General features: G+C 38.4%; 2 protein-coding genes across 4 annotated transcripts in view; one reads left to right on the top strand and one right to left on the bottom strand.

Moving 5' to 3' along the window:
- The window catches only part of cep290 (centrosomal protein 290), a 43,686-nt gene extending 35,456 nt beyond the window's left edge, over window positions 1-8,230 (bottom strand). The window contains exons 1-9 of one of the 3 annotated variants that reach the window (XM_053235497.1): window positions 7,603-8,230; window positions 6,677-6,754; window positions 6,487-6,556; window positions 6,353-6,399; window positions 3,920-4,063; window positions 2,764-2,817; window positions 1,703-1,723; window positions 1,372-1,518; window positions 115-297 (exon numbers count right to left, since the gene is read on the bottom strand). In XM_053235497.1, coding sequence (XP_053091472.1) covers window positions 115-297; window positions 1,372-1,518; window positions 1,703-1,723; window positions 2,764-2,817; window positions 3,920-4,063; window positions 6,353-6,399; window positions 6,487-6,556; window positions 6,677-6,754; window positions 7,603-7,695 — 837 coding nt within the window. In that variant the 5' untranslated portion in view covers window positions 7,696-8,230. The remainder of the gene's footprint in view (window positions 1-114; window positions 298-1,371; window positions 1,519-1,702; window positions 1,724-2,763; window positions 2,818-3,919; window positions 4,064-6,352; window positions 6,400-6,486; window positions 6,557-6,676; window positions 6,755-7,602) is intronic. The other 2 variants (XM_053235499.1, XM_053235498.1) reach the window with 2 other exon arrangements.
- A 900-nt stretch (window positions 8,231-9,130) lies between these two features.
- tmtc3 (transmembrane O-mannosyltransferase targeting cadherins 3) overlaps window positions 9,131-13,241 on the top strand; it is a 41,591-nt gene continuing 37,480 nt past the window's right edge. The window contains exons 1-2 of the mRNA XM_026946647.3: window positions 9,131-9,293; window positions 11,425-11,638. Coding sequence (XP_026802448.1) covers window positions 11,450-11,638 — 189 coding nt within the window. The 5' untranslated portion in view covers window positions 9,131-9,293; window positions 11,425-11,449. The remainder of the gene's footprint in view (window positions 9,294-11,424; window positions 11,639-13,241) is intronic.

A 13,241-nucleotide genomic window follows, 5' to 3' on the forward strand; every position in this document is an offset into this window, starting at 1 on the left:
CCTTTTTTTCCCCTTGAAGTCCTGACAGGTCGTGAATTCCGCAAATGACTAAACTCTAATTTATAGTGTAATTAAAAAGAAGGGAAAAAAAAAAAAAAAGAAAAGAAAAATAACCTGCAACGTGGCCTGGTCTCTCTCTCTTCTCAGCTGGTCCATGAATCCGTCCGCCTGCTGCACCGCCACCTTCATCTTGTTGTACTCGTCCGTCATCTTCTCCATCTCTCGCACCGACTCCTCCAGGTTCTTCTGCAGGTTCTCCAGTTCGCTCTTCAGGTGCGAGTTCTCGTCCTCCGAGCGCTGCGGGAATCAGAGAGAGCCGTGAGATACAGAATCAGTACCTGATAGCTCTGCTGAATCCTGGATTCTGATTGGTCAGAAGGTCAGAAGGTGTTGATTCGTTTTCTCTAAGAGCAGCTCTGAAAGTAGTTCTGGCAGTAAATCAAATCGCAGGTTTATATTAATGCGCTCGTTCTAATACGTTATCGTTTCTATAGTAACAGCTCGTTCACAGGGTGTGATCGTTGATATGGTGATTTTTTTTTTTATTTATTTTTTTATGAGGATACATTTTGTGGTTTCTCAGTAACACAAGCTGCGTTTTTATCTTATTAACTTCAGGAGAGGGAGAAAAAGAGAGTCTGGTGAGAGAAAGACTGTCATGTACGCGAGAACTTGCTTCATTGTTACGTTCTACAACATTAAATGTAACTATAAATTGATAAAATATACAGTGTTGTTTATTAAATTAAATTTATTTATTACATTATTGTTTATTAAATTAAAATTGCAATCATAGGAAAATTGCTGCGGAGTGAACATTAACTCCTCTTCGCTTCGCACCATCACACCACCTCATGGTTGACTAGTTTCCTATAACAGCACACCCTTAAGTGTTTTATTCCTTACATAATACTAAACAACAATAATAATAATCACACAGTGAAATGAATTATCAGATCAACTATACATCTATACACCTCCTAACATTTTATTATATATACACTAAGTCTACACATCTTTTAAAGCTACACAGTGTTTGTTTTGCCCCTCCCATTTTCTCCCTGATCTGGTCTTGGCCGATTCCCGCCCACCAGCTAGCTATCCGCTATCAATCAGGGAGGGTGAAGGCTAACACGTGTTCTCCGAGGCACGTGAACCGCATCTTTTGCTGCTCATGCTTCGTCACAGTGCAGCGTAACACACTCGGAGGAAAGCGCTATCCGCCCTCTTCCTCATACATGAGCTCACAGACGGCCAGATGATTGCTGTGATTGACAGCAGAGAGAGAGAGAGAGAGAGAGAGAGAGAGAGAGAGAGAGTGTATGCCCCTCCCACCCAGACAGCACGGCTCATTTTGCTCTCTCGGCTCACCTGCCAGTTCTCCCAGTACTGGTCGGCCTGCTGGTTGGCTTTGTTGAGCTTCTTCTGAGCTTCGCTCCTCTCGTCTCGGCTCTGGTGCGAGTCCTTCTGCTCCAGCTCCTTCCTGTAGAACTCGACATCCTGCTGGAGCTGCTCGCTCTGTGGACGGAAAAAAAAATAAAAAATCAGCGTGTGTGTTCTGAAGATAAATCAGATTCCTGTTACGAGACTTGTAGTTGTGTGTAGTTGTGTGTGTAATTTTGTGTGTGTGTGTGTGTGAGTGTGTGTGTGTGTGTGTGTGTGTGGGGTTAGCCTTGGTTCATCACAATCTGGTGTCTCTTACCTTCTTCCTAAGCTGCTTTATCTTGGAGGTATGACCAAAGAGAGCGACAGGGAAATAACGAAAGCAAAAGGCGTGCAGGAAAACGAAAAAGAGAAGAGACATGATGAAACAGAAACAGAGATGAAACTTAATCAACTGGATTAAAGATGGAGATGAAGTGGTGGAAGCAGCCCATGACCAAGGCACCAATCACATCACATATCTCCGTCACATAGCTAATGTTCCACAAACACAGTTACAGACTAGACGCATCTCGTCTTTTTTTTCCTCCACTAGCTGCTTTCTAAACATCATTTATAAACTCCAGGTTTTTTTGATAAGCTCCAGTTTTTTTTTTTTCCAGGACACATATGGAATTCTGGACATGTAACACATTTGAACCAGTCATATCGCATTTCATGTTTTTTTCGTCATTCGGCGTCGGTCGGTCGTGGCATGCGATGAGCATTCTTTAGTTTTCATTGCCGTTGTCGAGAACATTCTGAACCGTGACTTGACGCGGTCCTTGTGTGAGCTGGCACACGGGTGTCGTTATTATCAAAAACAGGAAAAGACATGAAAGGGTGTTATGGTTTGAGATTTTACAGTATGATACGCTAGTTTAAAAAAATCATGCTTTCATAACTATTATTAATCGAAAATTAAACAACAGAAAATCCTTGTATATATAATAAACAAAATGAAACAAAAAATACTTTTTATCTTTTATTAGAAAAGTATTTTCGAGAACGACTTTTCTATAAGAGAGGCTGCATTTTTTTTTTTTTTAAAGTCAGCTCTGAGGTAATGGTCCGATCATACACTGTGACTAAGCGTGACACCTTAACACCCCGACTAAACATACGATTCAGGAAATAAATCCAGGATTAGGAGTAGGAGTAGGATTTGGCCTGCTGAGTGAACAACTGATTATTTTCCCTCTTTCCTTCTCTAGCGTACGTTATATTTCACTCTTTCAGTAACTCAGAGTAAATGTCTTTGTAACATGGTAATGCATTCAATATTACATGGTTGTGCACAAGAATGTGTGTGTGTGTGTGTGTGTGTGTGTGTGTGTGTACCTCTCTTTTCAGCCTTCTGTTCTCGTCTTCAGCCTCCTCCGCTCGCCGTGACAGCTAGTGCATTCAAATCACACTCAATTAAACAACAGTAGTCTTCCACTTACTGCACATTAAATAATAGACAGACAGACAGAGAGACAGACAGGTAGATGTACAGATAGACAGACAGAGAGGTAGATGGACAGACAGACAGATGGACAGAGAGACAGACAGGTAGATGGACGAATAGACAGACAGAGAGGTAGATAGACAGACAGACACAGAGACAGACAGACAGGTAGATGTACAGACAGACAGATGGACATATAGACAGATAGATAGACAGACAACCAGACAGACAGACAGCAGATAGATGTCCAGATCGACATTTATATATACACAGACAGACAAAGAGACAAATAGATAGAGTGACAGAAACAGACAGACGGAGAGACAGACAGATGGACAGAGAGACAGATAGATGGACAGACAGGTAGACAGATGTCCAGATCAACATTTATATACACATAGACAAAGAGACAAACAGATGGACAGATAGATTGACAGAGACAGACAGATAGATAGAGGGATAGACAGACAAATAGACAGATGGACAGACAGATAGAGGGATAGAGCGACAGACTGATAGATGAATAGAGAGACAAACAGGTGGACAGACAGAGAGACAGACAGATAGATGAACAGAGAGACAGACAGGTGGACAGACAGAGAGACAGATAGATGGACAGACAGACAGATAGATGGACAGAGAGACAGATAGATGGACAGACAGGTAGACAGATGTCCAGATCAACATTTATATACACATAGACAAAGAGACAAACAGATGCACAGATAGATTGACAGAGACAGACAGACAGGTAGAGTGATAGACAGACAAATAGATAGATGAACAGACAGATAAAGGGATAGAGCGACAGACAGATAGATGAATAGAGAGACAGAGAGACAGACAGGTGGACAGACAGAGAGACAGACAGATAGATGAACAGAGAGACAGACAGGTGGACAGACAGAGATACAGACAGTTATACAATTTAAACATACCATTATATATATATAATCCACTCTTATGTGAATGATATAAAACCAGATGTTTATCTGTTGAGTTTAAACATTTTTCTGTGAGCTGTGAGACAGATCTGTCAGGCCGTACCTCCTCGTTGCTTTTCCTCTCTTTATCCATGTCCTTCTCCAGCTGGACCAGCTCCTTATCCTTCTGCTCCAACTGACTCTCCATCTGGCGGATTTCATCCCGGAGGAAGCGAGTGTCTCTCCCCCCCGCAGAGCGCTGCGCAATCTGCACGAGCGCATCATTACACAAAGCTCAATTACAACGCAGCGACCATCCTTCCTCACACACCTCTACACCTGTACACTCCACCTTCACGAGTCCAGCGCACCACACGTGCCGATAAAGTGACACTTTCACAAATATGTGAAACAAAACACACATGTCTGTGAACAAAACAGACAACAGCTCGCAGTCATATGGGATTAGCATGCTAATCTGAGCACTCAGTCAAGTGGTGAAGTGTGTGTCCAAGAGCTAAGCAGCCATTTTGGCCTAGATATTACGGTTTAAATAAAAAAAAAAAAAGAAAGAAAGCATGGAAGTCAAATTTACACAATTTCAAGTTTGGGCTAAATCAATAGCAATTTATTCATCAATAAATCAATACATTAATAAATTTCAATAGAAGGGATAAATCATATTTGCTAGAGAGCTCAATTTTTTTTCAATGTTTGAGCTCTGACTATTGATTGATACTCGATACTCCTCCATCGCTGGCGTCCTCGAGTAACCGAGTCAGTCATATTAATAATAATTTTTTTTTAAAAATGTCAGTGAATCATAGGGACAGGTGATACTCACAAAAATACAGTATCCTGATACTCAACAGCATTTCTATGATACACGATATACAGCTTTGCTCACAAACTAAGCCAGCAATCTGGTAGAGCTGCAGCCATAAAACCTGAGTTTGGTTCTATTTTATTTAATGTCAATGAAATAAAATAATTCATCACCGAAAAAAAAAAAATTGCAATTTTAAAGATTCAAGCCAAAATCAAATCCACTGCTTCCAATGGATTTGATTTTGGCTTGAATCTTTAAAATTAAATTTTTTTTTCAGTGAGCAATTCAGAGACATAATATCAATATCGAGATAAATTACATCATGATACACTTTTCTGAGATACTGCAAGTATCGTGATTTTTTTTTTTACAACTTTTTAAAAATAATTACAAACTCACGATACTTGCAGTATCTCAGAAAAGTGTATCATGATGTAATTGATCGCGATATCGATATTACTGTCTCCGTATTGCTCAGGATCGGTTTCGCACCATCACATCTGACACAAATCCAGTGTTTCAGGTCTGGATTGCTGCAACACTAGTATTTACAAATTTAGTTGTATAATTTTCATCCTTTCCGTAATCTTTAGGAGGTGAAGTGTTGCCTAACATTGCTTTACAGTGTTCAGCTACATAAAGACGTTTAATTCATGTTTATAGAGTACAGTAACCAACAACATAGCTAAATTATTGAAATAAAATATTTTTAATATAGAAATAACTGATGAAGTTTTGCTCCACTTGCATGTGCTAACACGGGTATTAAATAAATTCACATAAATAAATTTGCTCCCTCTGACGTTCCCTTAAACACTATCAGCGACTCTGAAAGGGGATTTTTTTCACTGAGGGAATATTTAGTGAGTCAGCTCGCTGATATTCCTTTATTTATGACAGTAATTACACAAACATTTAAGAAATAAACACAGATTCCTTCCTGTTTGTTTAAAAGCTCAGTTCTCCAACTGTTATTGAGTTAGTTCAGAGATTTCAGAAGCTCAGGAGTGGAAATGGGGATGGACGGATGGATGATAGACAGATAGTGTAATGGATAGATAGACAATTGGATAGATAGATGGCCGGACGGACAGACGGACAGACAGACAGACAGACAGACAGATAGATAGATAGGTAGGTAGACAGATACACGGATGGATGGAGTGTTAGGCAAATAGATAGATGGATGGATGAATGGAAGAATGGATGGATGGACTAATGGATGAATAGATGGCTGGACAGAGAGATGAATGGATAGATAGATAGATAGATAGACAGACAGACAGACACACAGACAGATAGATAGATAGATAGATAGAAGGTGGATGAATAGACCGGTAGATGGAAGGATGGATGGATGAATAGACAGGTGGATGTATAAACAGATAGATGGATGAATGGAAAGACAGATGAATAAATAGATACATGAATAGATAGATAGATTGATGGATATATAGAACGATGGATGTATGTATAGACAGACGGATGGACGGATAGATAGATAGATAGATAGATGGATGGATGGATGGAGAGATAGATAAATGGACAGCTGGAGAAGATAGATAGATGGATAGACAGACAGACAGATAGATAGATAGATAGATAGATAGATAGACAGATTGATGGATAGATAGAACGATGGATGTATGTATAGACAGACGGATGGATGGATGGAGTTCGCTGATCCCTCAGAGGAGGTTTTCCCTCTAGCCGTGTCCGTGTTCTTACCTCCAGCTCCGTCTTCAGCTCAGAAATCTTCTCTTTCAGTTGTGATTCTGTTTAAAGACAAAGTGACGAGAGCAGTTTAGAAACCTGTGACGCAGACTCGATGTGAAAGTCGTCTCGCGGCGACGCAGGCGTACCCATTCTCGCTTGCTCAGCGCCGGCCTTCTCCACGATCTCGTAGGCGCAGGTCGCTTCCTCCAGCTTCAGCTGTGAAACACGCAGAACTCTTAGACTAGCCGAGAAATGACTTTTTGAATGAGCTGGATAAGAGGACACTTTTCAGAGGAAAAAACAAAACAAAACAAAAAAACGAGTGAAGCGTCATACCTTGAGTAAGGTCTGTGAGATTCTGAACAGCTGTATTGCTTTCTTCGAATCATTCTCCTTCAGGTCTTTGGGGTAAATCTGCAGAAGTAAATGCAGATTAATTCACTCACTCACACTTTCACTCGAGGTGAAGGATCCGGAGTCCGGAGTCCGGAGTCGATCCCGGGAACACTGTGAGTGAATCGGGAATGCACCCGGGATGGAACACCAGTCCATCTCAGGACAATATTTAACACATGTACTAAATTTCACGTGTCCTTTATTATGGAATAAATACAAACGGCGCTAAGAGACAAATAATTTAAGGAATAAATCACTTCATGGGGTGCTGTTATGGGAAAATAATCAACCAGACGACAGAATTGTAACTTTATGTCGTATGTTTTTTGTTATTGTTGTTGTTGTTGTTTGAACAAAACAGCTACATATCTATAAACATGGCTGCCTCTGCCAGGAGGTTATTTATGATGCAGCTGTAGACGAATCTTCCAACAAAGTTACACAATTACAGTCTATTCTGTATCCTATCTACTTACATCAGGGTGCCAATAATTTTGAAACCAGCATACTACTTTAAAGCAAGTCACTACAGGTGAATACTGTATTGTTATTATTATTATTATTATTATTATTATTAATATTGTTGTTATTTCTAAACAACAGTCTTTTCTAGCTGATTGCTGATATTCTTATTTTACAAGACTGGAAGAAACTGGAGGAATTTCAGGTATAAACTTTTATCCTTTTTTTTTTTATCCTGTTGGTATTCCTCCACACAGACAATCCACTGATCCGTTGTTTTTAAACATTTTGAGATGAAATGGTGAAGATAATACAATACATAACACTTTGCATGTGTTGTTTGATTGGTCTGGTTTACAGGAAGGGTGCCAATACTTCTGTGGAGGGATCAGAGGTCTCAGTACCTTCAGAAGCATATCACAGATCTTCTCATCGTCGTCTCCCAGATTGTCAGGGTCGACCCTCATGAGGAAGCTCCAGTCTGCAGCTGGAGGCATCTTGCTCCTGCTCTGGAGTGTGGGATCTGCACAGCTGAGGCTCAGAGGCAGTGAAATGCACCAGTTAACACAGCAACCCTCTGGAGCCAAATCCTGCACTTCCACTCAAATAAAACCTCATTCTCCTGCTCCAGTCTGCTCTAATGGAGGCTGGAGCATGCTTTACAGCGTGAAACACACTTTAGCATTTCAGCCCAAACACTAACAGACAAAAAATAAAGGGTGTTTAATGAGAAAGCAAGAAAAACAATGTTACAAATTAAACAATGAGCCAGCTAGCTACTTCTCCTAGCTCACCAGAGCTAAATAACAGAAACAAGGTTAGCAAGAATGGCTACATCTCTCCTTGAAAATGTTCACGCGCCCTAACAAACGGATTAAATAGATAAAAATATCTCTAATAAAAAGCTAACGCACTAATATCCTAGCAAATAGTTAGTTTAGATAACACACACGACTTTATCAGCTGTTAGCCGCCTAGCTGGTTCAAACGGTCCAGTTTTTCTCAGGTTGCTAAGCGACCACTGAAAACAGTCGTATTCCTCTTGGCGCGAGTTGTGAATTGTTTTTTACGACACTGTCGTAAAATTGCTAACGAATTTTTCTTTGAAATCTTTCTTTCCCAAAAAAAGGCCCAACTTATTGTTTTTTTAAATTTATTTTTAGTTAATCTCATTAAATAGAAACAAGCTTAAGCATATTTTACATATATATGTATGTGTTTGATATAAATATAAATAAATATGATGTAAAATATATGAAATATAAATTACAGATTTTTATAGTTGTAATTGCTTTCTGTTTTTAAGAACTATGTCAGTTTAATGTGTTATTTCGTTTTTAAAAGAAATATGAAGTTTAAGTTTATTAAAGGAAAAAACACACATATAAGTGTATGAATTAAGGATAGAGAGAGAGAGAGAGAGAGAGAGAGAGAGAGAGAAAGCTAATAAATCTAATAAATATCAGTTTTAATCATTTGAAATTTAATTCAAATAGATTTTATATACTATTATAAGAACCACTGTAAAAAATATCAAGGAAAATTCAATGATTTTGGATGTAAATGTATATATACACGGCAGCTTGCATAAGGATTTACATTTATAAACATGAAATTTAGTCATTATTACTATGTGATTTATCATATATGAATGTGTGTTCATATCTTTATGAGTTTTTAGGAACCCAAACTAAAATGTACATCAATATTTTGAACTATAAAAGCATAAAGATTTTGCCAGAAATGTTTTTTTTTATGACAATAACAAAATAAACGGGTTAGAATTTATTACAAAGGGTACAATTTATGCTGATACGTTTCAGAAATCTTATAAAATAAAAATCAAAAATTTTTTCAGCTGTTAACTATGATGTTAAGCAGCGCCATGTTTGTATGTATGCTGAATGGCGGTCAGCGCGCATGCGCAGAGCCTGTGCACATGGCGGCGCTCGCGCTCTGTGACCCGGATGCAGTTTTCACGGTCAGCGAGCTGCTTCTCGGGCTGCTGTTATCAAATAAAAGGTGTTCGTCTGCTGAAAATACGCGCTTATACACATAAAATACACACAGAACCGTTTCTCAAAACCATGCCAAGGTGAGTGGGTGCTGTTAAATTCAACTTTATACAAACAGTCAAGTTAAAAACAAAAAGAAAATGTCGTTCACCGGTTCTAGCTGATACAATAGCTGGTATATCAGTGGGCTGAATCCCAAATAGCTCCCTACGCCCTTCATATGTGCACTCTGTGCTATAGGATATCAACATGGAGTGTACACTTTACTGAGTGCCCTAAGGAGCAATTTGGGATTCAGCCTGAATTTGTGCCTCTTGCTATCTTGGGTGGTGTTGAGTTAAACGTGTGTGTCTGTGTGTGTGTGTGTATACGGATTAAACAGTTAGGTTTACAGTTTTACAGATGTTTACAGATGTGTAAATATATATTTTTTGAAATACAGCTGGATGATTGGTTATGATGAAGATTTTTTAATTATATATTTTGATTCATTGCAACACCTTTAAGCTAAACTCCTAGTACATTTTCAGCAAACTGACACACCTGCATTTTTATTGTAATTATGACTAATAATCTGCCTCTCATTTCCTTATCCATTAGATATACATCTGATTACTGGATTGGATATATAGAGCACTGTACAGGGTGTCAAAACTATTATTTCTTTATTCTGTGGTGCAGTTTATATTATTTAGACAGCATCTGTTTTAATTTTTTTTATCCAGTTTTCTTTTTTTTACATCCTGCACAGGGTCATGTCCCAGCCCTGTCTCCTTTTCAGGTTTGATAAAGAAAGCAGACTAAACACAATTAAATTTTTCATGCATTTATGAGTTTATCTACTCTGAAAGTTACTATGTGCTTGCTTTGAAATTAAATATTTATTTCAGATGAAACAGCACGTTTTTTGGTACTGATTCTCTAGTCTTTGAATTTTGATATCACCGGTAAATATGATCTTTGAGATATATTCACACAGCCGGAATGACCGTTTTGGCGGTTGGTTATAAGGATTAAGACCTGGAGATTTGCTCTACTTGGTTGTTTCAATGATGCATTTATCTTCAGCACACACTTTATCCTGGTCAGGTGGATCCGGAGTCCATCCCGGGAACCCTGGGTATGAGGCGGGAATACACGCCAGGGAGGTAGCGGCACTCCGCTTGCACGTTGTGCCGCATCACACCACCCCATAGTGTATTATTTTTGTATAACAGCGTGGTCTAGAGTGTGTTATTCCTCTTATACCACAGCCATTTGCTAAAGATTACACTGTTTAGTTTATTAGTGGATGACACCTGCATATTTTAATGGTTTATAGTAAGATTTTAAGATGATAAGGAACGTCCAATAGACAAGTTAGTTCCTGTTCACACTTATGTTATAGCTGCAATAAACAGTCATTCCCTCACCAGCCCCTCTGTCTCTCTCTCTCTGAAAAATGCAGGTTATTATTATTTTACAGAGAAACTGATTTCTCTGTCCTGAAGACTTTCCTGTCCTGATAAACTTCACAAAGCACTGTGACACTCGAGACTCCTTCCGTAAACGTTAAATAATCTGACCAATCAGATTCGAGTATTCAGCCATGCTGTGGAATAAGCCTATTATGTGCACTGACAGTCGTTTTATAAGACCTTAAAAGAAGACGGACACTAAACTTTTTTGGATATAAAACTGAAAAAAGTTTGTTCTGAGAGAATGTATGGCACTTACAGAGGAAAAGCCTTGGGCAGTTAAGAGACAGGAATCTGTATTTTCCCACTCCGTTTTAGGGCCAGAGTATAAAATAATGTAAAAAATTTTGAGAATAAAGTTGTAATATTTTGAGGGGAAAAAGTCACAATATTTTGAGAATTAAGTCTTAATATTTGAGAAAAAAATTTGGAATATTTTGAGAATAAAGTCAAGAATAAATATTTTGAGGAAATATTGGAACATGGACTCGTCATTAGGCTTGAGTTTGTTGTAAATAACGCGTTGCGGGCTTGACGCCGAGTGTGCTGGAGTTTGGATGATCGTTCACGTTGTCATAGACATGCCTCAGATTTATTTCCACATTTTGATGTTGCTCTGATATCAGCAAAAAAAAAAAAAAGTGATGTGATGCAGGTCAGATGACACACCATGACTGTGTAACACGTGTGTGTTTTTATTACAGCCACGATTAATACGGCTTTTCAGTCTTTTAAACATGTCTCTCCTCCACAGTGCTCAATGAGGTGTCCGGGTGACGATGGCTGTGGTGTCGCGGAAGGAAACGTGTCTGCTTGCTGCGCTGGTGGTGGGCTGCTACTGGAACAGCCTGCTGTGTGGCTTCGTGTTCGACGACGTCTCCGCCATCTTGGATAACAAGGACCTTCGTCCCTCGACGCCGATTGAGAACCTGTTCCTCAATGACTTCTGGGGGACCCCCATGTCAGAGGTGGATTTTTTTTTTTTTTGTAATTTATTCTGATTGTCAAACTTAAAGAAATTAAAAATCAGATACAGTACAGATTTCCTCATTATTTATTCCTTATGTAGTTTTAAGAGCTGTGTTTATTCGAAGCATTTCCAGCAAATCCAGTTCTAGCGTAAAGCTGAGCGGTTAAAGAGATACGCCGGCGTTTCTGCCGTCTGATCTCTCGTCACTGTCGCACTCTCTTCGTGTACTGAACACACTTATAATGGAAGTCTAAGGGCACTTGTTGAACTGTCAGTAAATGTTTAGAATGTGTTATATGATTATGTAATGCAAATTACATTAAAAACTACATTCACTACACGTCTTCTCAAAGTACTTCAGAGTAATACAGTACAAAGAAGCTCTAATACTTAGACTTTTCCAGACTTTTCTATGCTCTCGTACGCAGTTAAGCCAAACTTTAAACTTAACTGATGTATAACTGCAAATTCTTCCCACTGTATAAATACTTCTTTCTCTGATAGATAAAAATTTCGACATATTTGCTGAACCTATGTTTGAGTGAGCTTAAAATAAACAGATTTTGCAGTTTTTTTTCCTCATTAATCAGTCATACAATTACAGATGCAGTAAATAAACGTCAGGTTGAGGAAAAATGCTTTCTTTATCCCACGATTTCCCAAACTTTTTGTGCAAACGACCCCAAATGGACATTATGACATTATTTACTGTCAAAACCATGACCATTCTACAGTTCCAGATGTATAATATAGGCCTACTGTAACATTTGAACATTTTATGATGTTAGTAACATGCATAAGTCTAACATAAGTGACTAAAAAAAAAAAAAGGAGTATTTCTTTGCAATGGCTTACCAGTCTAGTGGGAAGTGTTGTGTTGTGTTGTTATAGGAAAATAATCCGCACTGGGCTTGTGTGACGCATGCAGAAGCGGCGGCTGCTCTCCTTAAAACTTTCCGCCGTCGTCGTGACTGTCGTCATGAGCAGCAGCTCAAATCAGAAACTCTGACCTTATATTCAAAAGTGTTTGCTAATCCTCCGTTTATACGCCGCCATTTCTTTTGTCATAATTAAATGATTAGTGTTATTTGTCTTAATTTATGGGTTTGCATTGACTCACTTTCTTTATTTTTCATATTCTTTAGTTAATGCCAATAATATAAAATTAAAAAAATTTCTTACTAGGTCCCTGACCAAGTGAACTAGCATGAGGATGTTTTTTTAAAAAAAAATTATTATTAATAGAGACTCCAAAACACTTTTGTAAATGTAAATGCACTCTATAAATGTAAATGTACTCTATAAATGTAAATGTACTCTATAAGTCTGTAAACGTAATAAAATAAGCGTTTTAAACTCTGCAGAATATTCCAGATATAAAAGTGCAGTAATCCATACGAATTATATGATTTGAAGTTGATCAGGTTGAGGTTTATATTATTTAGTCTTCTTATGTGTAAATTTACATGCACTCAGGAGCACGTGTAGGATACGAACGTCTTTTTCTGAATTGACAGGATTTTCATGAATACCACATTTCTTTTGTAAACGTTCTTCCAAACGATTTGCGAATAAAAATCTTTAATTTCCTTAAGCAATAA

Source organism: Pangasianodon hypophthalmus, chromosome 7, assembly GCF_027358585.1.
Source record: "Pangasianodon hypophthalmus isolate fPanHyp1 chromosome 7, fPanHyp1.pri, whole genome shotgun sequence".
Lineage (NCBI taxonomy): Eukaryota > Metazoa > Chordata > Actinopteri > Siluriformes > Pangasiidae > Pangasianodon > Pangasianodon hypophthalmus.